At 41.7% G+C, this 27,307-nt stretch overlaps 1 protein-coding gene across 1 annotated transcript in view; it reads right to left on the bottom strand.

The window, feature by feature from the left end:
- COPA (COPI coat complex subunit alpha) overlaps window positions 1-27,307 on the bottom strand; it is a 915,755-nt gene that overhangs the window by 407,952 nt on the left and 480,496 nt on the right. Inside the window, exons 22-23 of the mRNA XM_044059531.1 lie at window positions 20,506-20,594; window positions 10,642-10,765 (exon numbers count right to left, since the gene is read on the bottom strand). Of these exons, the coding sequence (XP_043915466.1) occupies window positions 10,642-10,765; window positions 20,506-20,594 (213 nt within the window). The remainder of the gene's footprint in view (window positions 1-10,641; window positions 10,766-20,505; window positions 20,595-27,307) is intronic.

Genomic DNA, 27,307 nt, shown 5'->3' with positions numbered 1-27,307 from the left:
TTCTGTTGTTGCTGCTGGTTCAAAAGGGGGAAGTGTTAACTTTTCTAGCACAAAGTTCAGGTCCCATGTAGGCAAAGGTGGCTTCCTTGGAGGCTTTACATTTTTAATGCCTCTTAGAAACTGCCTGAGTAGAGGATGAGAGAAGACTGGAGGGTCCATGTTGTATTCTGCTGAAATTGCTGATGCATGAATCTTAATGGAGGAGTAAGACAGGCCATTGTGGAAGAGTTCTGCTAAATATTCCAGGATGTTAGCTATGTTTGCCAATGATACATTTTCTCCTTTTGCTGCACTCCAAATGAGGTATCTTTTCCATTTTGCTGAATAAGTTTTCCTTGTGGAGGGTCTGCGAGCCTCCAGGATAATGTCTTTAACCCTCTGAGATAAATCTGGGTTATTTTGTTTTATGTAAGATTCCAAGCAGCTAGCTGCAGTGTTTTCAAGTTTGGATGCAGGATCTTGAAGTTGTTCTGTGTTAGCAGTAAAGGAACTAGAGGTAGAGGCCATGCGTGTGCTCGAGACATACTCCTCAGTAGTGGGTACCAATGCTGCCTCGGCCAGTCTGGAGCTATCAGGATGATTTTTGGGTGATCTTCTTTGATCTTCAGTAGCACTTTGTGCATCAAAGGAAGAGGTGGGAATGCATATGCGGTTAGGTTTTCCCAACTGAAGGATAGGGAGTCCACCTTCCAAGCAAGTGGGTGGTATGTCCTTGTGCAGAATTTTCTCAATTGGTGGTTGTGTGGGGATACGAACAGGTCTATTTCTGGTAGCCCCCATTTCTTTGTAATGGATTTGAAGATGTCTGGATGCAGCATCCATTCGTGGGCATCCGTGGTAGTTCTGCTTAAGGTGTCTGCTAGTATATTTTCTTTTCCTGGCACAAATATAGCCTGGAGCTGAATGTTGAGGTTCAGGGCCACATTCCACAGGTCCATTGCCATCCGGCATAGAGGATATGAATGTGTGCCTCCCTGCTTGTTGATATACCACATAACTGTGGTGTTGTCCGTTCTTATCAGCAAATGACCTTGTTGAAGAAACGGTCTGAATGTCTGAATTGCCTGTTTCACTGCCAGCATCTCTTTTTGATTTATGTGTAGGCTCAGCTGGTCTTGTGTCCATAGGCCTTGTATACACTTGTCTACCATGTGTGCCCCCCAACCGAGGTCCGAGGCGTCCGTGGTGATAGTCTGGCTTGGGTGAGGGCTGTGGAAGGGCAGTCCTTTGTTCAACTGACAGGCCTAAGCCCACCACAGGAATTCTTGCTTCAGGCATGGAATTATTGGAATTTGGGTTTCTAGGCCGTGCTTGTGCTGAGACCATAAATTCCTTAGGTACCATTGCAACTTCCTCATATGTAGTCTGGCATGTGGAATCAATATTATGCAGGATGCCATGTAACCCAGGGCTTGCAGGACTTTCCTTGCTGTAAGCTGGTTCTGTGTTGTTAATGCCATGAAATAGAGTGGTAGTTGCTTTTGCTTTTCTGCTGTGAGAAATGCCATTTGATTTGATGTGTCCAGTTCTGCACCCAAGAATGTTATCCTTTGGGATGGTACCAGCCTTGACTTTTTTATGTTGACTGTGTATCCCAGGGCTTGCAATAGGTGAATAACTTTTTCCATATCTTTTGTTAATTTGACCTTGTTGTCCGCTTGTATCAGGCAGTCGTCCAGGTATGGATAAATTTGTATTCCCTGAAGCCTGCAATGAGCAATTACTGATGCCAGGCATTTCGTGAATACTCTGGGCACAGTAGATAAGCCAAAGGGCAATGCTGAGAATTGATAATGCTCTGATCCTGCAAGAAATCTGAGGTATCTTCTGCAATCTTGTCGTATAGGGACGTGCAGGTATGCCTCCTTGAGATCTAGAGTCACCAGCCAAGACTCCTTGCCCAGCATGGGAAGAAGTTGCTGTAGGGTCAGCATTTTGAATTTTGGAACAATGAGATATGTGTTCAAAGTGGACAGGTCGAGAATAGGTCTCCATTGGTTTTCTTTTCTTGGCACCAGGAAAAGTCTGGAATAAAATCCTTGTCCTTGTTCCATAGGCGGTACCTTTTCTATAGCTCTCATCCTTAGTAAGTGGTTGATTTGTTCTAGAGCGTTTGTTTTTTGGTTTGGTGGTAGGTTTGGCATTCCTCTCTTCCTTGGTAGAGTATGGAAGTGAAACCTGTAACCTTTGTCTATTGTCTGTAAAATCCATTTGTCTCCTGTAATGTAATGCCAATTTACTGAAAATAAGGCTAGCTTTCCGCCTAAGGGTGCTTCCAGTTGTTCCCTGGTAGGCGGTATCAGAGCCAAGTCACTGTGACTGTCCTGTGGTAGTGGTAGTAGCTGGGTCTGTGGCAGTACTTCTGTGGTTGTTAGGCTGCCACTGACGTCCCCTGTAGGCACCTCTGGATTGATCTCTGCCCCTTGGGCGCCTATTTCTGCCTCTCTGTGCTCTGGTGGTGTCTGGAAAGGACCAATTCTTCGAAGGCCAATTTCTACTAAACCTCGGAGGCTGGACCTATAAGAAATCCTTGACTGTTTGAACAGATTTTGCTTTTTCTTCCACCTTCTTTAACACTTGCTGTGCAGGGGAGCCAAACAAACTGTGTTCCTCCATGGGAGCATCTAGGAGCTTTGACTTTACATGGTCTGGTAAGGATTGCTCTTTTAACCATGCATGCCTTCTGATCACTGTACCAGTCATAGCTGATCTAAAGGAAGCCTCCAGTGCATCATAGCCGCATTTTAAAGAATGATTACTGACCTGCTGAGTGTTATGTACCAAATCCTGAAGGGACTTACGGTCTATAGGTTCAGGAGAGGATAGTTTTTTATTTAGCTGGTCTAACAAAAATTCCTGGTATTGAATCATGTGGAATTGACAGTTTAAGGCCCTAGCCGAAAGAGTAGCAGAAGTATAAACTTTTTTACCCCATCTCTCTAATGCTCTAGATTCTCTTTCAGAGGGGAGGGGGTTTTTGGCAGTTGCTACAGCTTTGGGGCCCTGCGAAATAGTTTCAGGATCTGCAATAGGAGCCTTATACAAGCCTTATACAAGTACGACTCAGTCATTGTCCACGCTGGTGTCAACGACCTGAGACGTACCTCCTTGGACTACATGAAAAGGGACGTCGAGGAGCTCTCTGATTATGTAGCCCAGGCAGGTATGACCCTGACCTTGAGCAGTATCCTACCTTCACCTAGAATGATGCCACAATACAGTGATAAGATGATCAGCTTTAATAATTGGCTTAAATTCTGGTGTCATTCAAAGGGGATCCAATGTCTGTCTGCCTGGGATGACATGCTGGACAAGCCACGCTGCTTCCAAGGGGGCTTGCACCTGTCACCCTGGGCTTCCGGATATTGGCAAAGGCTCTTGCCACCCCATAGTGCCTTTTTAGGCAAGGCTCAAATTCTAAACCTACCACCCTAGAACACCAAAAGGAAAAAACTAAGGGTAATGCTGCTCAATGCCAGAAGTCTCAATCTCAAGATGCACGCACTCAAGGCCCTTCTCAATATGGAGAACATCGATGTCTGTGCTGTGACAGAAACCTGGTTCAAGGCTCCTGAGAGCACCCCAGCACTAACAGGTTTCACCTCATATCATGTTCCGCCCCAAAATCCGGACAACACCAAGAAAGGAGGGGTGTCCATATTCATAAAGGACACCCACACCTCAAGGTTGGTGGCAACGCACGATGCATCAGAGACCATCCAGGTGCAATTAACCATAGGCAAGACTGCTCTGCAATTTGTAGCATGTTACAGGCCACCCTCTCAAACTCAGGAACCTCACATGGCCTTCCTGAAAACAATGGAAGGAATAAATGTATCTCCAAACACCATCATACTAGGTGACTTCAACTACCCTAATATAGACTGGGAACACTACTCAAGCCCGAACACTCTAACCCAAAGATTCCTGGAGTTCATAAACTCAAATGCCATGGAACAACTAGTCACCATCCCCACAAGAGGTGAAAACATATTTGATCTCATCATCACGAACATGGGATCAAAATGTTCAACACCGGAAGTATACCCCTCACTGGTGAGATCAGATCATAAACTAATCTCGCTGGAGGTCCTCATCCCGCCCCACCTGAAACAAAAAGACCACAGTGAAAAACTTCTCAAAAGCCGATTTCACACTTCTAAAAACTAGTGTGGTCTCCTTTAAGGCCCCTGAGCCAGTGGTAAACATTACTCAAACCGCTGAATCACTTACAAATGCCTTCTACCAGCACCTACAGGACTGCATGGATCAGGCAATCCCAAACAAAACTAAGACTCTCTGTACCAAAGGCAAGCGTCCAGTCTGGTGGACCCCAGCCATAAACAAGCTCTACAACAAAAGGAGGAAGCTACTACAAGATAGAGCAAAATCCTTGAAAGGTAAGACACCTTTGATCATTATAAGTAAAAACTAAGAGCTCTCATAAAATCATCCAAGGCAAATTTTGAGAGAAAAATCGCCAAGGACTCTAAAGACAATCATAAGGCCTTCTTTAGCTATGTTAGAAACCTAGGAGGAAACTCCCAGATATGCTCAGAATTAGTTCAAAATGATGTGAAAATTACTGAACCTACACACATTGCTAACATACTGGCTGACAGGTTCAGTGCAAACTTCCCCTCCCCAAAAGGAGAGATATCTATTCCAGAGGATTGTAGCCCCCAAACATCTCCAACGCCCAGATGAGAACTGCCCTCACTAAGGCAAAAACACAGCATCCATGGGACCGGATGGTGTCCCCGGCTGTGTGCTTCATGAACTCAACGAGGAATTAAACCCACAGTTAGGACAGCTGTTTAATCTTAGCCTCACCTCAGGATATGTACCCAAGGAGTGGCGCACGGCGACTGTGGTCCCACTTCATAAGGCGGTGCCTCCACAGACCCTGGAAATTACCGCCCCATTAGCTTGACAAGCCTTATCTGCAAAGCCATGGAGAGGATCATAATGGAACTCATAAATAAAGACATAGGAACTTGCAGACTTTGGATCCAACCCAGTTTGGCTTTGTCAAAGGCAGATCCTGCCTCTTAAACTTGGTTGACTTTTTCGAGACAGTCACCAAGGCCATTGATGAGGAAAGGCAGTCCATACAGCCTACCTCGACCTGGCAAAGGCCTTGACACAATACCCCACTCAGGTATCATCGAAAAACTCATCAGCTTGAATGTAAACCCATACATCACAAGATGGGTTGCAAACTGGCTAAGCGACAGAACCCACAGGGTCAGAGTTGCTGGAGCCATGTCAGACTCAAAGCCTGTCACAAGTGGTGTCCCACAGGGCTCAGTCCTGGGTCCACTCTTGTTCGGCATCTACTTTTCTGAAGTACAAGCAAACACAGGAGGGTTATGGCTGACAAAGTTTGCAGATGACTGCAAACTGGCGCCATAGTCGAAAACACATCTGACACAGATATCCTCCAGAAGGGCCTCACAGAAACGGATAACTGGTGCCAGAGCCATGGCCTGAAGTTAAACGCCAAAAATGCATAGTCATACCCTTCGGGAAAAACAAGGTTACCCTAGCTACCATATAGGTGACAATCCACTGAGCACAGAAAAAGTCATCAGGGATCTGGGGACCCAAGTTGACAGTAGTCTTCGCTTGACACTCATGTTGCTAAAGTAGTTAGGAAAACCTTCTATATCGCCCACCTGATCATGAAGGGATTCAAATCTAGATCAAGGGAGGTCATCGTCCCCCTGTACTCATCACTCATTAGACCTATGATTGAGTACAATGCCCGTTCGGAATGTATCTGACCAGACACCTGATGCAGCTTGAAAGGCCCCAAAAGTTCCTCACCAAAAGGATAAAGGGTCTCAAAAATATATCTTATGCTGCCCGACTGAAAGAACTCCAGCTTTATTCAGTCTCATACCGCTTGCTCAGAGGTGACCTGTGCCTGACATATAAGGCCATGTCAAACCCAGATTTGATGAATATGCTTCACCTCAAAAAATCTAGATCCCTCAGAACCACAAGGGCGGAAGACTTAAACCTTGACACGGTTATAAATAGAACGTGCTGGAGGGACAGATTCATCACCCAGAGACTCCCTATTCTGTGGAACAAAATCCCGGTACATGTGAGGCAGAGCACCTCGCTGGCCTTGTTCAAGAGGAATCTTGACCAATGGATGGGAGATCGCAGATATACCCCAGGGATTACTTCAGTGTCACTGCTTAACAGAGGCACAGAAAAATGATAGGCATAGTTTTTATTCAAACTAAAGGGGTGGCGAAAGCCACATAACTATGGGCTAGGCTTATAAATGCCCTTGGGCAGATAGCCTAGTATGAACCTATGAACCTATAATGTGTGTCCGGGACCCTGTAGTATCTGTCGGGCTTAGCAGGGGCTGGGGGAAGAGAGTCAGGGGCAGTACAAGCATCATTAAATGCATCATCCACAACTGTTAGTACTGGAGGAATGGCTAAAGGCCTATGCTGTGGCAAGTGTAAAAAGGTCCTTAGCCTCTTCCCAGAATCTGAAAAATCCTGGCCCTGCCATTGAAATTGCTCTCTCATAGCGTGCAAGGTTTCCCCAAAAGAAAATTCCTCAGGAGGAGAGGCAGAAGGAATGGAGTCTTCTGCGTCAGAGTCCTCATAAGGAGAATAAGGGCCTTCTGGAGGATTTGAGTTTTCTGAATCATCAGAGGAATAATCTGAAGAAACTGGCTCAGGGGGTTCTGCTCTAGGCCTCTTCTCTGGAGGGGGATGAGAGGCCCTGTCAGGGTGAGGATGGGATCCCCTGATCAAAGAAATGAGATCCTCTGCCAGGCTGAGCATTTGGGAACTAGAGCTAGGCCTGTGTGAGGGGGTTTTAGCAGGCAAGGCCTTAGAAGATTTAGCTGCTTTAGCCCTAGAAAAAGCCTTGATAGACATGGATGCAGGGGGCCTAGCAGCTCCACATGCAGGAGTAGATATGTCTAAAGGAATAGTATCTGATAAATCCTGGGTTCCCGCTACAGCAGGAGAAATTTCAGTAGCAGATTCAGCCATGCTGTGTGAGGCCTCGGCTGTCGGAGGTATGCTTTCGGCCGAAGGAAGAACCGCGGACTCGGTTTCAGCTGAAACCGAGACGCTCGCGGTTGGCTTAACCGTGGTTTCGGCCGAAACCGTGGACCGCGAGTGTCGGTCCGTTTCCTTATGCTTTTTGGCTAATTGTGAAGTCGGAATCTCCGACGGCATTTTGTAAGCAAAAGCGGGACCAAAAAACTCCTCCGCAAACTCCGACCGACGTCTAAGTGTCCGTCGGTTGAAGGAAGCACAGGCTAGACAAGCTGCTACGTCGTGGTCTGGGCCTAAGCAAGGAAGGCAGTAAGAGTGGAAATCCTTATGAGGTATTTGTTTCCCACAAGTTAAACAATTATTTACTTTTTCTGACATCGGCTGAGGCAAGAAAGAGTCCCCAACGGGGTACTTCGCTTTTAAGAAGTCTTCGGTAGTAGAAATCTCTGGATCTGACCGACCGGCACTTGCGAACAGCTTCTGCTTCGGGCACCGTGCGGCAAGAAAGACTGAGGAAAATGGCGTCGGCTGATGCCTTTATACCCAATTGACAGTAGCTATGACGTCGGGTGAAGTGCGACATCAGCCGAGGCCAAACCCAGACTTTGGAATCCGGCCGACCAAAGGGCTGCCTGAGGCAGGACAACCCATATGTTAGGACTGCAGATGCATCCATGAAGGACATCTACATTTTCAGTGCAAGATGTTTTCTATTTTTCTTATACTGAAAGTGACCTGCCATTGTCTCAGTGGCAGGGGCAGCCTATAGTGGAAAGGCCGGCAGGAGGTGGGCAGTCCCAAGCATACATGCATTCATTCATTCATGGGGCATCATCACTTTAAGTACTAATAATATTCAAGAAAATTGTGTGTGGTTATATTCAGTTAGTACCATTAGAACAATGTGCTATACCTTCTTTTGGGGCAACCCAATGAAGTGTTCGAGGACTAATGTGAGAGAGTGGCAAAGGGGCATTACTTTTCACTAAATTGACCAAGATGACAGCAAGACTGTGGCTACAGCAAACTGTCCCCAAGAAAGAAGTGCTTGTCAAACTTGCATGAAGTATTTCTTGTGGAGAAAGATTCAATGAAAGCAATTCTGTGCCACATAACTCTAATGCACAAGGGTGGATGTGATCCAGTATTCTTGAGGGGGGGGGGGGGGGGCAAAGACATCTCCTTGCAGGAATACAAAAGGCATCTTTCCCTGCCACAATAAAATGCTCCAGAGACATGGACAGGACACAAAAATGAAGCTCCAAGATTACCAAATTTTCCCTTGGGTTGAAAAAAAATAAAATGCGTATACAATGTCAGCTGTTTACAGTATATTAACAAGCAGATTGTTAAAGAGTCTAGTTTAAAACAAATAAAGCTAAAGTTCACAAAAAATGAGTGGTGGACTATCATGGTGCCGAGTATAAATACTTCACAATATTCCTGGTTTAAAATTCACAAAAAATGTGGGTTTCTAGTACCATGATGGGAAGGGACCCCATTCACAAGTCAAGGTAAGGTTAGAGTTCATGAAATTAGTACTGTTTCAGTCTTTGATGTTAACCAAGTGTGCTCTTTTCAGCACCCACAATGTGCCCAGAATTTTCTCTTTCTGTAATTCAAATGGAGTTGCATGCATTGGCAGCATATCTACTGACTGTAAATTCTACTTGTTGCTCCTACCCGCGCAATGGGGTTGAGGCGCCTCTCCCCACTGTCCATCGATCGGGCCGACAGACTCCCACTGGCGGAGGGCCCTACTACTGGAACTGTCTGGGTATTTTGCTTCCACACTTCTCTCATTTCTGCAAATCATGGCATTTTATGACTTTGTATCTCACTCTAAGTAAAATACTGTAATTGCTGGCTCTAAATCGTGATGAGTGGATGGGAAATAGGAAATACACTCCAGGGATCACTTCTTTGTCTCTGCTCGACAGTGGCACAGGAAAATAACTTTCTAGGGTGGCATAAGCCAGGGAACCTTGTTGGCTAGGCTTATGTAGGCCCTTGGGCTGATAGCCTAGTACCTACCTATGAACAACTTCAATGATCAAAGCTACTTTTGTCTTTTTTTCATGGATTATGTTTAACACAGCACTGCTTACATGTTTTGATAAGTCCCACATAAACCTCCCCTCTGTGACCTCAGCAAGCTGTGCTGGACCTGGCACTTCTATGAGGAGGGGCAGGTGAGGAGAACGCTCAAATCCAAAACACAAACACCATTGGTCTAACAGTTGTCAAGTCTGAAGCAATGCTCATCTGCTTGAAATAAAGAACACCGCAGACTACAATCACGACTCTTACATTTCGTTCTTTAACCACTTGTACTATACGGTGACTTGACTCAGACTCTACTAGTCCATTTTAAGTTCATAAACAGGTAAAGAAGCCAACATCCAGCAGACCACCAATACCACTAGCCAAGGATACAGAATGTTAAGATACATCCAAAGGCACAAACCATAAGAGGATGGACATGCTCGGGTAAAAACTGTTTTTCTTTAGACAATGTGGGATGCTGTCAAATGCTTTTTTGCAATCTATTCATGCTGTACTTAAATTCTTCTCCTTTTTACAATTTGCTATTATGGCTTTACTTAGAAACAAATGATCCTTTGTTTTATATGACTTTCTTTTGTCACCCTTTTGCTGTACTGCTATAACAGTTTTTTTTCCCTTAATGACTATAAACTCTGTCTGCATCAATTCCAGTACATAGCTTGTATACTGCTGAAAAACAAGTTATTAGTCTGAAGTTCTTCGGCTGGCTTGCAGGCTAACTTTCAAGGATGAATATCATTTTTTTTTTACTCAGTGCTAAATCTTTGTGTAAAGATGTTACTTCTTGTAGCCAAAAGTTAGGTATTGCTTCTGGGGATGGGGGTCTTTCATTTAGGATCTTTTCTTAATTTTGTCTCAATTTCTCTGGCCAAATGAGTGGTGGACTATCATGGTGCAGAGTATAAATACTTCACAATATTCCTGGTTTAAAATTCACAAAAACTGTGGGTTTCTAGTACCATGATGGGAATGGACCCCATTCTCAAGGTAAGGTTAGAGTTCATGAAATTAGTCCTGCTTCAGTCTTTGATGTTAACCAAGTGTGCTCTTCTTTCCATTTCACAGCCTCCACATTATAGCTCCTTACTATTTCTTTTCATTCTTCTATCCATCCCACCTGTTTATGTTTAACAAGGATCTTCATAAATGCTTCTCCAAAATGTGCCTATTTCTTCTTGTTTTTGGTGGCAAGTATATTCCTTTTGCTTTGCTTCCCTATCAATAAATTGCTTATTTTGTACACCCTCCAGGTACTTCTACCTCTGCCGATATTTTTCTGATAATACAGTATCCTGTTGTGTGGTACTACTCATAACAGATGTTTTCACCTCTTACCAGATCTTCTAAAAAACAAATGAAACCCAGTCTACCAGAATGCGTGTCATCTTCCATTCTTTGCACTATTCAAGCATTCAGTTGTGTTTCTGTGACTGTTTCCAAACTGCACATTCCCTTATGTTACTTATTAAATTCTCTTATTTATCTGTTCAAAAGAACCATATGGAGACAGTTATGTACAGAACAATAAAACTCTTACCTTTGCTGGCAATAGTACCCTCAAAGAAACCTCTGGTAACGGTCAAAAGTGGCCAATTTGTGTCCAGAGGCATCACTGCAGGAGGTGGCTGTAACAGCTTGGCATTGGGATCAATTTCTGGGACCTGACAGGAGTAACAAAAAAAAGATTTAGTAAGAAAATACTGTGGAGAATGCTGTAAAACTCCTTACTCAATTAGGGTTTAATTTAAATTTGGATACCAAACTGGCAATGATGGAACTGTCTCTGCTTAAAGTGTTATCAGTTTAAAAGGTTAAATTCTTCTGTACTAGATGGTCATTATACATGCATATCTCATGGGAAAAAAAAGATATCATGTAGTATAATACTGTTAAACTGGAAGCCACCATTACAGAGGCACAGCAGAGCAAAGCAAATGTCAAAATGTGTTGAAAAGCTGACTAGGAACAGACTACACAAGCAAAAAAAAAGACTAGCTTTTTATAAGTATACAAACAAAAAAAATGAAAGATGGCTGCATAAAACTTGTATCCCAAGGTCACCACCCAAGGGAAGAGACATCAAGAAAGAAGTAAATCGGAGTTTATGCAAGACTCAGACACTTCTCAAAGAATGGGCAAACTCACAATTTGGTTTGAAAAAGTCACAAGAAGAGGGAGTGGATTTCACACTCTACAACATATAGGGTAATATATTCTGGAAACCAAAAAGCTGGCATTAGTAGTAAAAGGACAATGTGCTCCTAATTAGAATGCAGACAAGTGCTGTCTGTGAGATATGGGGTCATCTTATAGACTTCTGTTTTATCTGGCTAAAAATATATCACTAAGAACACAACAAAGCAATGCACCATTGTATCAATAAAACCAAAAGGCCGTCCAATGACAAATGCAGCACTCGTAAACAGAACCTGACGCTGTATAGTAAACCACATAAGTCACTCCACCACTAATAAGTATCCTTCCAAGAACACTGAAATAATCTTTCAAAAGCACTGCATAAAAATAACTTCATTAGAGTAAGTGCTTTCATTCCATGAACTAGAACTTTTTCAGAACCTAAAATGTAACCTTCTGAGGTCATTAAAAGCCTTTCCCTTAAACAGACTGTCTCAGATGAATCTGTGCCTATATATTATATATACAAACTATAATGTCTGAACATACTTAGTAAACGGCTAAAAAAATGAACACCCAAAAAACAAAATGTAATCTCCTCTTAAATAAACTATACTTTTAATGCTGAAAAGGTGATAATCATATCATAAAACAAAATAAAGCAGTTGGGTATATAACTTCTTAAATATCAATCTCAAAAGTAAATATCTTATAAATATATGGAATAGTAAAAATGTGTGTGTGTGTGTGTGTGTGTATGTATATATATATATATATATATATATATATATATATATATATATATATATATATATTATATATATATGTATATAGATATATATATTATATATATATACATACATATATATATATATATATATATATATATATATATATATGTGTATATTTTATATATATATATATATATATATATATATATATATATGTGTATATTTTATATATATATATATATGTGTATATTTTATATATATATATATATATATTTATATACATATATATATATATATGTGTATATTTTATATATATATATATATATATATATATATATATATATATATATATGTGTGTATATTTTATATATATATATATATATATATATATATATATATATGTGTGTGTATATTTTATATATATATATATATATATATATATATATATATATATATATATATGTATATATATATATATATATATATATATATATATATATATATATATATATATATATATAAGTATATATTATCTATATATATATATATATATATATATATATATATATATATATGTGTGTATATTTTATATATATATGTGTGTATAGGTTCATAGGTTCATAGGTTCATACTAGGCTATCTGCCCAAGGGCATTTATAAGCCTGGCCCATAGTTATGTGGCTTTCGCCACCCCTTTAGTTTGAATAAAAACTATGCCTATCATTTTTCTGTGCCTCTGTCAAGCAGTGACACTGAAGTAATCCCTGGGGTATATCTGCGATCTCCCATCCATTGGTCAAGATTCCTCTTGAACAAGGCCAGCGAGGTGCTCTGCCTCACATGTACCGGGATTTTGTTCCACAGCATAGGGAGTCTCTGGGTGATGAATCTGTCCCTCCAGCACGTTCTATTTATAACCGTGTCAAGGTTTAAGTCTCCCGCCCTTGTGAAAAAGATGCCAACCGAGCCAGGCAGGAGTCGAACCTACAGTCTTCTGATCCATAGTCAGACATGTTATCCATTGCGCCACTGGCCCCAGTATATTTTATATATATATATATATATATATATATATATATATATATATATATATATATATATATATATATATATATATATATATATATATATATATATATATATATATATATATATGTGTGTGTGTATATTTTATATATATATATATATATATATATATATATATATATATATATATGTGTGTATATTTTATATATATATATATATATATATATATATATATATATATATATATATATATATATATATATATATATATACATACATACACTCCTCAAAACCGCCCATGCATGATGTACTGTGATGCACGGAAATTAAATACAAAACTGCACCAATCTCCAGCACCACTGTTTAGCCAAATAGGCTAAAAATAACTAAAAATAAATACACAACACTAAGGAAAGTGCCATAGCTTTCTCTTAATGGCAGACATGTTCTGCCACACCCAACAAATCAAGGTTTCGCCTCATGGCGTCATCCGTGCTTTTCCTTCCGGAAAGAGGAAGTTTGTCATTTATACACTTGTTCTTAAAGCAATATTACACTAGCGCCACCCAGTGTAAATCATATGAAAACACAGTTAAAAAGCTGTTTGTCTTACCATGTACACACATTACTTGTTCACTCGGAGTTCACCCAACCCGAGGTTAATAAATATCTTTAACCTTAAAATAATCCTAGTTAAGGTATACAGTCTTAATGAAAACATGTAATTAGTACATTTTTCTTTACCAATGTTCATTCAAGCCTGGTTTAAACAATGCTCCTAAGTTAACTATCCACATTCATTCTTTCTTAGTAAGAATTTTATGTTTGTGTGCTATTGAGGCTAGTAACAGGCCAACTTAGCATCAATACAAATAAATTTTCAATAACTTTTATAACTACATACAATAATTATAAAATTTTAAAATGGATTTTGCAGAAGAACTGGTCCATTCTGGGGGATGATCTGTATGTTAGCAATAGAGTTGGTGACCAACCAGTAGTTGGTTTCCGTAGGGGGCCCAGTTTTAATGATATGTTAGAGAAGGTTAGAACTACAAAGAGATCCAACCCCCAACCCCCCACCAGAGATGAAAAAAATGTGGGTTTTGCAATTATTGTAAACATGTCCACACAGGTTGTTCTTTTACTATAAGGGGGACCAAATATAAACTCCAGGATAGATTTAACTGTGAATCCAAAGAGGTAGCATATATTGCCTTATGTGCCATGGGAAAGACAGAATGTAGACTGAGGGAATGAATTTACAAACATGAATACAGCATTAAGAAAAATAATCTGAACCATGCCTTGGCTAAACACATTCATGAATTCCTAGGGCACTGACTTAAATACATGGCAATCAATACTGTGACTTCCAGCTTCCGGGATGGACCTTGGACACTATATTTATTGAAAAGGGAATTGACGAGGAAGACTTTGTTGAATGCATACAGTTGGGCCAGGCCTTAATGATTTATGTTCTATTACATGCCTACTGAAATTGAAATCATGGGCCAGATAAAGTAACCTTAGGAATAAATACCCCAGGTGGTGACTGGACTGTAGTTTAAACATTTCTTAATGGTCTTTAATAGCGGTTTATTCATTTTGAACTATTGCCTCTTTTATAGATGTACACATTTTTATATAGTTTTGGCATACATTGTTATGCTAGTAATACACAGCTTTCTTAGTATTTTCTATGAACTTTGTCCCTTTTTTAATAATAAATACTTTACCCATATAAACAATTTATCACAGTTACATTCCATTTAAATGGAATCCACAACTTCAAACAAATATTTTTAAGGTTATTTATACACAGTTTTAGCATATGAATTCAGTGACAGTAATTAGCAAATGTTTAGACTCCAGGGGGTTTAGACACTTATTTCTAATTCTGTGTGTTCCTGTAGTATTTCCATCATAATTTTATTTGGGTGCTACAAACTGAACTAGGTGTAACACAGGGGACATATGTAAGAATGAATGTATTTGTATTTTAAGATTTAACAAGGGGAGCTGTGTGTTCTCTGTTTGAACAAATCACGTTTAACCTAAAGGTATTTAACGTGTTCTTCTGTTTTTGCATTTTTCTGAAGTTCAATATTATTTGAATAAGTACTTATCTTTTTGGATTTTTTTTTTATATATTATGTAAAAAAATCAGTTTATTAGAAACTTTTTGGTGGCATCCAGTTCCTTCAGCACCACAGTGTTTTTTGTTTTTTCAGAACTATCGCCATCTTTCGATTCAATGCCATTCTCTTGCCTTCTTAAAACACTCATGCCCGACTTGTCGCACGTCTTCTCTCATACAATCCATCCACCTCTTTGATGGATGCCCTTGCTTCCTCTTGTCATCTTCCTGTCTGCCCCAAATCTTCTTTAGATTGTGTGCATGTGTGCCCAAATGTAATCTGCGCTCTGACCTTTTCTGCAATTGGAGCTACTGTGGCTTCTGCTCTTATGCCCTAATTTCTTCGTCTATCTCAGTGTGCATCTCACAACTTGTTTCAGGCACTTCATCTCCATGACCTGTAGCTTCCTCTGCCTTTACTGCCCAGGTTTCCATGCCAAACAGTAGTACTGGTGGCATCACTGTTTTGTACACCTTACTTTTCATCTTCTTTGGCATTCTTCTGTCAATACTACACTTGACCCTCTGTCAGCCCCTCTGATTCTAGCTTTGACCTGTTCATTCAGACTTCCCTTTTCCCTCAGCCACCACTCCCAGATAAAGATGTCAACCCATTCCACTACCTTCCCTTCTATCTCAATTTTCAGCTTTTTCTGATTTCCTCCATTTGCTGCCATTACAACTGCCTTATCCATGCTCATCCCATGTGCCTTCACTTCTGCATTCCACTCCCTTATCCTCAGCTGAAGTCCTTGCTCAGAGTCTACCTGTAATGTCACATCTGCATACTCCCTACTGACAGGTTTGCAGTCCATCACTAGTATGAACAGCAGTGGGCTCAGAGATCAATCTTGGTGCACACCCACTCCCACAGGGAATCCATCTGTAAGAACAAACACTGTTTTTGTACTAGAGTTACCGGGTCCTTGTACATAGCTTGCACTAATTCTACCAATGTTTTGAACCACTGCAGGGCTTCCCAAGTCTGCTTTCTTCAGACCATGTCATATGCTTTCTCAAAATCTTGAAATGCCCAGTTGGACTCTCTCCTCATTTCCAGCTTCTCAGCTATCTGTATCACTGCAAACATTGGTTCAGCTGTACTGCATTCTAATCTGAATCTGAACTGCTCATCTTCCATCGTACGTTCTACCACTCTGCGTATTTGCTTATCACTCACCCTCTCCAGAACTGTCATACAATATGACAGGAGACTGATACCTCCGTACTAAATTAGTATGCTTATTCTTCAGTTATCTTGGATATGCCTTTCTCTCCACACTGATACGAGTACCCTCAGGAGCATTTCTCTCCTATCTCAACCAGCATCTTTAACATATCTGCTGTAACCTCACCCGAGCCTGCTGCTTTCCCTGACAATTTTCCTTAGAGCTATTCTTACTTCTTCTAAGGCTGATTCCTCCTCTTCTGTCATACTAGGCTGTTCTTGGGCAGTGCAGCTTCTTTGGGTGTTTCTTCATTCAGAAGCTGAAAGCACTCCTTCCATCTGCCTCTGATGTCCCGTGGACTGGTAAGGCAGGTTACTGCTGGCATCCCTTATGAAGGCTGACCATCTTCTTTATCCTCGTCTTTGCCTTGCAACCTATAGTCTCTTTGTGCCATCTACTGAGTAACTCTCCAGAAACTGGAAGAGTGCCTCAAATGCTTTGTTCTTTGCTATTGCAACTACTCTCTTAGCTGCTTTGTTAGCCAACCAGTACTCCTTCCTAGTCCTGTTCACCTTTCCCATCTTCCTTTTTCCTGCACCTCTTTTTCCTTTTGATGACTTCTTGGACTTCTGCATTCCACCACCAGCTTTCCTTATGCGCCTTGTTTCCGTGCCTGGCTCGGACGCACATCTGCTCTGCAGGCCACACACATGCTGGTTTGAACTGCTGCCATTCTTCTTCAGCTCTATTTCCTCTTCTTCTTCAGGAGCTAGAGCCTTGAACTGTTGTGCTTTCTCTCCGGTCAACTACCAAGTCTTCAGCCTGGCCTCTGTTGACCTTAGAGCCTTCTCTGACCACTACTTGCAGCTGACTGTGGCAACCAGTGGTTTATGTTGTGGGCTGACTGTTTCACTGGGGATTACTTTGCAGTCGCTGTTTCACTGGGGATTACTTTGCAGTCGCTGATTCTACCCCAGTGCCCTTACTAGGAGGAAGTCTACTGAAGTTGCATGTTGGCCACTCTTGTATGTGATCTTCTGAACCATGTGTTGGCTACTATCCAGACATCTGTCAGACAGAAGTCTAGAATGGCTTCTCCTTTACTCATATTGCCCCACTCATGTGGACCTAGGCCATCTTCATAGCCTGCTCTGTTGGTCCCAATATGTGCATTCAAGTCACCTGTTATTAACACCAATACATGCTGGTCTTGTTTATCAAGTAGATCCTGCAACTGCTGTCTGAATGCACTCACTTCCTTATCACAACCCTGCTGTGGGGCATAGGCTGAGATTACGAATATTGCCCTATTAGGCTGGAGTCTGATTGCCATGAGTCTGTCACTAATTCTAATGACATCCCTCATTGTCTTTTCAGGTCTCTTCCTCACCACAATACCCATACCATTTCTAGCCTGTCCTCTTTCTGAGTAGTAGACTCTAGATCCCAAGCCAAGTGGCTTTGCTGCATTGCCCTTCAATCTTATCTCTTAGATAAATATGTCCAGCCTCGTCCTTATGATATCCACTTTCAAGCTGCGCCCAGTCAGTGAACCTACATGGAGTGTAGCAATTCTTAGATTAGCAGAGTGATGGTTTTACTTCCAGCTTTTGCTAAGAGCTATTCCAGGTAACCCAAGCTGGTCAACTAGATACCGGCTGGCCAGTAGCTTATTGACCCAGGGCTCCTGGGCTTTATGGTGGACACACTGGCCAATAGGGGCAAATACACCCCTCCCACCATCAGCATACATCCCTTGCTTAAATTGGGTCCTCAACCCACTTACCACAGGCAAATATCCATGACCATTTGGTGGCATTAGTTAATACAACCAAATCCCCTACAGCCATACTTTACACCATCAAGTGACTAGTTCTGCTACAGAGCGCAGTCTGTGATCTGTGTTCTCCTATCTTGAGGATACTGGGCACCACAGAAGATGTACAAAGCAGTTGGTTTATCCAACTCTTCCTCCTCCTACAGGACATCATGCAGAGTCTGTGGTGCTGCCTACAGCTCCATTCTTTGTTGAGTTTGAGATGGAAATGCTCAGCATGTTTTTCATAAGTAGGAGGAACCTCAGAGGCATTGGGAGAACATGCAAACTCCAAACAGGCATTGACTGAAGGTCAGAAGAGATCCTTGTACCTTGTGCATGGGAGGCAAAGACCTTAACCATTAGGCCAATTGGTCTGGTGTCCAAATCTGAAGATTACAGTTTGAAGTTTTTATTAAAATATGGTCCACAAAACACAACTGACAAGGAGAAAACTGTACTGCATCACTCAACTCAAAAGATGCCACAAAGCATTTATGAATCTCTGCAAATCACTTTAAAAAGGGTCATCTCTTCCCCAAGTCAAGAGGATGAAGGCCAAAAACAGTGTCAATATCCAGAGGAGGACAGTGTTCTCTGGTGCATGTGCCAAAGGATAGCTATCTGAAAAGCATCTTTAAAGTGGTATTGCCTTATGTCAAAGCAGATAATTCTAATGAGCTAAGGCAACTCGGTGATGAGTGCATCTCACTGTCAGCCTCCAAAGGAGAAGTGGTAGTGAGGAATGCCAGAGAAGGAGATGGTTGGAGCTAGGGATTGACCAGAACAAAGCCCTCCTCAGCTGATTAATTCAAGCCACTGCAAGAGTGACTAGGTATACAAAGGCCTCAAGCTCCCCGAAAATATTTTAGCCGTTAATCTTTTGTCTGTTTTTCAATGGTGCTTGGAGAACTTACTATGCTTTCCTAAGATGACCCTCCCTCAAGAAAAGGCATGGCTGTCCTTTGACATAAAGCCAGAAACCTTTTGCATTCCAAGCAGGCTCTCAGATTGCATGACCTTTACAGTATTATTTAGTTATTTATTTATTTCCAGTTTGATGACCAGGGAGGTCCCACTGGGCTCAGGGAGCACGTTTTCAATGGAGGCCCAGGGAGAAAAGCTCCACATTACATAGTGTATTTACAGATACAATCATAGTAAAGAAAACAAAATGAAAATATCATTTTGTGCAAGAGAACAGAAATAAATTCTTTGGTTACGTAGTATCAAGATATTTAGGATGGCATTACATAGTGTAGCTACAGATACACTCATAGTAAAGAAATCACAATTACAATTTTATTTTAAACTAAAGAAAAGGAATAAATTCCTTGATTATATTGTATCTAAAATTTAGGATGGCAGTGGAAACTTAATTCTGAGGGGGAAAGATTAAGAAAGGAAAGAGAAAAAAGGTGGTAAAGGTTACTTTTAAGTTGTACAGTCGTGATATTTACAATATTTACATTTAAGTTAGATTGTGCTCAGAGTTAGACAGGAGTTTAAGGGGAGGAAAGAGTATTAGGCTATGTAAATATTATAATATATGCTATGTATTAGGCTATGTTAGGCAGTAAAATCATTTTATTAAGCAAAACACAATGCTTACAGACATTATAGCTTTGGACAAGGTAGACCACACAATTAATGCTTAGCTCCTTTGGTGGTTATCTGTTAGCCATAAGCACATTTGTTGTGAGATATTTACCTGGGATGCACAGTCAAAATGGATCTCTAATAACAGAAGACAAAAAATTCTAGAAAAGTAGTAGGAAAAAATATCAGTTTGGGTACGTATCACAGCTACGGAGGCCCCGTCAGGATGAATTGAAAGACAAACCTCCAAATATTCAATGTGTTACAGGGAAGAATGCAGATGCCTCTTCCCTCTGTACCATAAATCAATGATGTCCACAGCATGGGTGAGGCCAGTGGCCCTGCACAGGGGACTTCTAAAAGCTCTAGTAGTCAGTGTGGATTTGACAAGACATCTGGCTGCATCATAATCTCCCCACATTATGTAAGACACTTGTCACGACCCTTACAATGAACAGTTGATTTTAACTGCAGTTACATGTGGCTTAATTAAGCACTGTGATGACACTTCTTTAATTAGAAAAAGTGATCATTTTTCATCTTTCAGACTCAATGTACTTTTGTAACCCAGTCACACATGAAAGGAACTACATGGTCATAATTTATCTGGAGTAATGTTACTTCATCAGTGAGGATGCACATTACCAGGTAAAATGAAAGTCTTAAGTGACTACAGATGAATTCTACACTCCCCATACAAATTTTAAGAGCACAAGGTCCTGTAAAAGCAGATAAGTGCACCCTAATAACCTGACAAATTAAAGGCAGAAAAAAAAATACAAACCACATCTTCTTCCAGGTCAAACGTTGCCTTCAAGGCTTCTGCTTCATCATCCAGACCATGAGTGGCAGCAGTCAGATAAGCCAGAGATTCTAGAAATCAGAAAACCAAAGATGAGCAAGTCCAGACCACAACCAAAGTTCATGTGCCACTAAATTCAGAAAACAGCATTATTGTTCTATGCCATACTGTTCACATGTCTAATATTGCATCTTTGCTCACAAGCAGTTACAATTAAGTCAGTGTTAGCAGCAGACTGCGCCATCACCTGTCAAGTGTACTCAACTACATAGCTAGAGCCTCTAACAACTCTCATCCCTAATTTTCCCTGCTCAGTCACTCTCCCTAGTCTCCTTTTGAAGCTGCATACACTTCATGTGGTACTCTGCTCCACTTATGAGAAGCCCATTTTGTGACAACCTCTCTTTACTTATGGTGAATGCAGCTGACATTTCGACTTCAGCTATCGAAAGCTAACCTGGACATGCTAAAAGCTTCATCAAAGGCCTGAAAATTCAAAGGACTGGGTTAGGATGGGGAGAGGGGGAATTCAGTAACACTGAACAGTAGGACCAGCTGGCAGACAAGGCAAAACCTCACAGTGTCCAATTTCCTTAAGCCTCAGCAGAGCTTTTATGCTTTCAGTTCTTGTGGGAGGTTAGTCCTATAAAGAAATGGAAGAATCTTGTACTAAAGGTCAGAAGCATCTTATACTCTAAGAAGGCCTTAAAATTTCAGGTCTAACAAAGCAGCATTTTCCTTCTGAAAGTTGGACAGATGTTTACAAGTAAAAACCTGCTGCTTCTCCCCCACACAAGAAATACTGCAAAATAATCGTTGTAGACCATCTTCACATTTATTTATAAGTGTTTTCACAGTCATCATGGACCCAGTTTGGTTTCTTGATGGGCCAATCTTGTCTCTTCAACCTGACTGACTTCTTCGAATCAGTCTCCAGAGCCCTGGACGAGGGTAAGACGATCCACACGGCCTACCTGGACCTCGCAGAGTCCTTCGACACCATCCCTCACTCTGGAATCATAAATAAACTTACTAAGTTGGGCATTAATCCCTAGGTCACTCGATGGGTCACAAACTGGCTTACTGACAGAACCCACACTGTAAAAGTAGCTGACTCCAAATCCAGCTCCAGACAAGTGGAGCACCTCAGGGTTCAGTCCTGGGACCGCTCTTGTTTGGCATCTACTTCTCCGAAGTACAGGCCAACACCAAGGGACTCTGGCTAACAAAGTTCGCAGATGACTGCAAACTGGGAGCCATTATCAAATCCCCAAATGATGTGGATATCCTACAAAAGGGCCTTACAGAGACAAATGCTTGGTGCCAGAGCCATGGGCTTAAGCTAAATGCCAAGAAATGTACAGTTATTCCCTTTGGGAAAAAACATGTACCCATGAATTACCACATAAGTGGCAGTACACTAAACGCCTAAAGGGAGTTAGGGACACAGGTGGACAGTGGTCTCACCTTCGATAACCACATCGCCACAACAGTCAGGAAATCGTTCTATGTAGTACATCTCATTACTAAGGCCTTTTCATCCAGGAAAAAAGGAGGTCATTGTACTCATCCCTCATTAAACCCATTATAGAGTACAACGCCCAGTTTGCTATACAGCTCACAAGACATCTGCAACAGTTGGAAAGGCCGCAGAAATAAATGGTGGAAGAGGACACAGGAACATTCCTGTCCAAGGAAAAGAAAAGGCATCTGTATTTCAGGCCTTCCTGCATGGAGTGAAGCAGCCTCCTCCCAGGTGATTGTTCAGAGAGAAGGCAATGTGGTCCTCTACTAGAGGACCTCGCCGCAGATGGATCAAATTTTGGAAGACCCCCCTGATTTAGTTTCCTTTTGTGATAGTCTGCCCAGGTCCTGCTCAGCTTGGCTGCTACACAGTTTTGCTCTGATGGGATGTAGGATGCCTCTGGAGTGAGACTGTGCTGTGAAGCTATATCCCAAGCTAACACAGCTAGTCTGTAGAAGGGGTATGATCTATTTCTCCCTTGCTTGATGTACCACATGACTGTGGCATCATCTGTAACTAGAATAGGTTCCAGGGACCAAAGATGTTTCAAAGAGTTGAGTGTCTTGATCAGGACAAATACCTCTTTTATATTTATGTGCTTGCGTGTGTCCATGGTACCCCCCTACACACACACACACACACACACACACACACACACACACACACACACACACACACACACACACACACACACACACACACACCGCACTTTTATCCTTCCTAAAACTGCTGCTCAAGCAAAGTCGAAGGCGTCTTTGGTGACTGCTTCATAATGTGGAGGGAGAAGGGGATAAGTGGAATTAAGGATATTAGCTATCTCCTCAAATAAAATAAACCCGAGCACTGGGATTTGAAAAGGCAAAGTCTGCTGGAGCTGGGAGTAGACAGACTTCAGATAATATGAGAGAGAGAGAGAGACACTGAAATAAGTCTCGCCAGAGGAATCACAAGAATCAGATGCCATGAGACCCAAACACCTGAAGTATTCCCTAGCAGTGACCGATTTTATATATATATATATATATATATATATATATATATATATATATATATATATATACAGAGAGAGAGAGAGAGCTTTTCCTGAGGAAGAAGAGCTTTTTGAACTTTGGTGTCCAGTTGACATTCCAGAAACACAGTCCTGTGAGCAGTCAAGAAAGACTTTTGAATGACCCCTCTGAATCCCAGTTTGTGTAAGACATCTCTCACACTCAAGATAGATTCTTGACACATTGAAAAAACTCTGCAAAGATGAGCAAAACAGTGCAAGTCCAGAAAAATGTGGAGGCCTTGTAGCCTGCAATGAGCTACAAGTGGAGCGAGACATGTTGTGAACACTCTTGGTGCAGTGGATAGTCCAAAGGTGAGGCAGACAACTAATAATGTGATCCAGACACAGAACCTTAAGAAGTCTGGATGAACAAGAATGTGATATGCATCTTAAATCTAATGTTACAAGGAAACGTTAATATGGAAGTAGTAGTAACACGTTGTGAAGTGACATAATTTTGAATCTGGGCACTCTCACAAACAGGTTCAGGAAAGAAAGATCCAGAACTGGTCTCCAAGAAGTTTAATTCTTTGGCACTAAAAATAACCTTGAATAAAACCCTTGCCCACTTGAGAAGGGGGGACAGGTTCTATGACTCCTTGGGACACCATCTGATGGACAGGTGGAAACAAAAAAATGAATACAGTCTGGAGGATGGAAAAATACCACCTGGAAAGGAGGAAATTCGTCCCAGTGCCATCTGTAATCCTGATGTACGATTTTCAGAACTTGTTTGTATGAAACAATCTGTTGACCAAGAGGAAAGTGGAAATTCAGTCTTTCCAGAAAAAAAAAATGCTGCCAGGATGGGATGGAGGAACAAAGTCTCTTAAATAATCACTTTGACGTACTGGACTATCCTTGGTTTGGTGAGTTTCCAGAATTCTTCTTGGAACCCCTTTGTCGTTTTTTCTTACATGTCTGTTGACCTGTATTTTCTTGAGACTGTTTATATTGTTTCTTTCCAAAACTGGATAAGGACTAGAGAAATCCCCTTAGAAAACTTGGAAATCTCAAAAAAGTTAGAGACTCTCTGCAGCGACTTAGCCCTTTATAGGATCATAGGAAGTTACTAGGCTACTGGCCCTGAGGCCCTTATAAGCCTAGTCAAGAGCTTAAGCCCATGTATAGACAAATCAGCAGTCGATGCCCCCTGTCCAGCAGGGACACAGGTGGAATCCCAGGGATGTAGTTTCTATTTCCCATCCAGTTATCCAGGTTGCGCTTAAAAAGGGGTAAAGAGTTGCACTGCCTGACGTGGGCAGGGAGTCTATTCCACAGATGGGGAGCCTCTGGGACACAAATCTGTCCCGCCAACAAGTCCTGTTGATGTTACAGACCAGGTTGAGGCTGCATGTGCGGCTTACTCGAGTGAAGCTTGACTTGCGGATATGCAGCAGTCCCGTGTATGCCAGACAGAGGTCACCTCTGAGGAGTCTGTATGTACAGGGATAGGGCTTTTAGCCCATCTCTGTATGGAAGATTTTTGAGGTCATGGATTCTCCTGATGAAGAACCTCTGTAGTCTCTCCAACTGCTGCATGTGCTTTGTGAGCTACATGCCGAATGGGGCATTGTACTCAATAATGGGCCTTATAAGGGAAGAATACAGGGATGTTATGACCTCCTTGTCTCTGGATGAGATACCCTTACTTATGAGCTGGGCCATGTAGAAAGCTTTCTGTACAATGGAAGCAACACGATGGTGAAAAGTCAGGTTGCTATCAATCTGGGTGCCCAAATTCCTCACAACTGACTGCGTGCTTAGGACATTGTTATTAATGTGACAGTTTGTGGGAAAATTACTTTCCCATAGGGGATGATGATGCATTTTTTTGTATTCAGCTTGAAGCCATGTTTCTGGCACCAGTCATTTGTTTGGGCGAGACTCTTGGAGGCTGTCCACGTCATTAGGGGAATTGATGACAACTCCCAGCTTGCAGTCGTCTGCAAACTTGGTCAGCCACAGCCCACTGGTTTTGGCCTGCACCTCAGAAAAGTATATCCCAAATAACAGAGGCCCCAAGACCTAACCCTGGGGTATGCCACTCAATATGGGTCTACTACTTGAGGTGGCTTCCCTTATTTTGACCAGGTGAGTTCCATCAGTGAGCCAGTTAGCTACCCATCTGGTAACATATGGACTGATGCCTAGTTGAGAGAGTTTATCTATTATGCCCGAGTTGGGGAATAGTGTCAAAGGCTTTGGCCAGGTCAAGGTAGGCAGTGTGCACGGTCTTCCCCACGTCCATGGCTTTGGTGACTTCTCAAAAAAGTCAACCACATTTAACAGACATGATCTCCCCTTGACGAAGCCAAACTGTGTGGGATTGAGTGTTTGGAGGTTGCTAATGAGGTACATGATAATCCATTCCATGGCCTTGCACATCAGGCTAGTTAAGCTGATGGGTCTAATATTTCCCGGATCGGTGGACCTTTGTGAAAAGGGATGACCAGTGGCTGTCCTCCACTCAGCTGTGAGAAAGCCAGTACTCAGGCTTTGGTTGAATAGGGTGTCTAATGGTGCTGCAAGTTCCTGCCCGAGTTCATGTAGGATGCAGCCTGGGATGTTATCGGGTCCCATGGAGGCTGTATTTTTTTGCCTTTGAGAGAGCAGTGATGACCTGAAATAGTCAGGCAATTGTTATGGCTAGGCTTGTATAGGTCCTAGAGCCGATAGATTAGTACCAACCTATGAACATGATCCCTAGATATAAGGGGAAGGGGGCAGGTACTGGGAATGTCCTGATTTACTGATGGGGGGACAGAAGGGTGAAATTTTCGCTGAATCTGTTAGCCAGCAAGTTTGCTATATCTACGGCATTTGTATATGTGGTGTTCTTAACTACCAGTTCTGAACATATCTGGATGCTACCTTTGAGATTACGGACATATGTGAAGGCCTTATAATAGTCTCTAGTAGATGTGGCCAATTTGGACTCAAAGTTTGCTTTGGAGAATTGCACTAGTGCTTTTATTTGCTTGTTTAGGCTAAGGAGAGATTGCTTCCAATTGGTCACTTGCTCCTTCTTGATCCTGGACAGCACTTTTTTTCTTTTGTTATAGAGTTTATTTATTGCAGTTGTCCACCAGACAGACTTAATGTTCCTTATAGAGGATGATTTAATCCTGTCAAGTATTCCTGATTCCATGCATCTATATAAATGTTCGTACAGTAATTTGGTATAGTTTTGGATACTGGTGCCAGTTCCTAGAGAGGGGGAGGGGGCTGTAATCAGCTTTGGAGAAGTTATTTTGTTTGACCCTAGCTGGGGGGGGGGGGGTGACTTCTAACGTGACAGCTTTATGGTCGGATCTTACAAGGGAGGAGGATACTACAGGGATGCTGCAGTGGTTACTCACACTGGTTAATACCAAGTCCAAGATATTATCACCTTTTGTGGGGGTACAGACTAGCTGTTTTCAAAGCATATGGATTTACAAAATCGAGGGATCTCTGTGCATTTGTGTTCTGGCATGAGTAGCTCTTCACACCTTCTGATCACTTCTGCAGCAGAAGGGTCAAAAACTAAATCTCTGTCCAAGGCAGAATTTAAATTCTCACTTTTACCATCTCTAGAAGGTTCTTCGAATAAAGCCATGCAAACCTCAAAACAGTACCCATGGCCCTAGAAGTAGTATTAACAGAATCACACATTACTTAAAGCAGATTTTTTTCCTCACAAAAAGAAACTGCAGATAAAACATTCCACATACTTTAAAACAAACTAGCACGTGGGCCAAACAATTCAAAATTTCAAAAATCAAACCTCTACAAGCACACACTTTTCTCCCATACTTAATAAAAGAATAGAACTACAATTAAGTGTCCAGGAGCAGAGTGATAAACTAAAGCTATAGCTGTTGAATAAGGTTTGGGAAGAGTGTATAAAAACTTAAAATACTGAAGAATCTTTTTATTTTTGAAGATGGAGGAACTTTGTACATCCTGTCTGCCTTTTAGGGGCAGCTGGCTGACTGTCTGGAAAATTGCAAGCAGTAACACAACATCTAAGACTAAGCGAACTGGAGGAATTGGTCCAGGTTCTAGAAATTCCTTCTATAAATGCTCTGGGTATTTTCTGAGGGACTGAGAAACATAAGTTTTCTCCCAGTGAAAACACTGGAACACTCAAGAAGTTGTCTCAGAGAAAGAGAACCCCTCAGAGGGAGAGTCAGAAACTGCGCTCGCCTCAGAGTGTAAATGTG

This window comes from Protopterus annectens, chromosome 17.part0 (assembly GCF_019279795.1).
Source record: "Protopterus annectens isolate FY-2018-M chromosome 17.part0, PAN1.0, whole genome shotgun sequence".
NCBI lineage: Eukaryota > Metazoa > Chordata > Ceratodontiformes > Protopteridae > Protopterus > Protopterus annectens.
The sequence above is the reverse complement of the archived record's forward strand: the minus strand, read 5'-3'. Positions and strand labels throughout refer to the sequence as shown.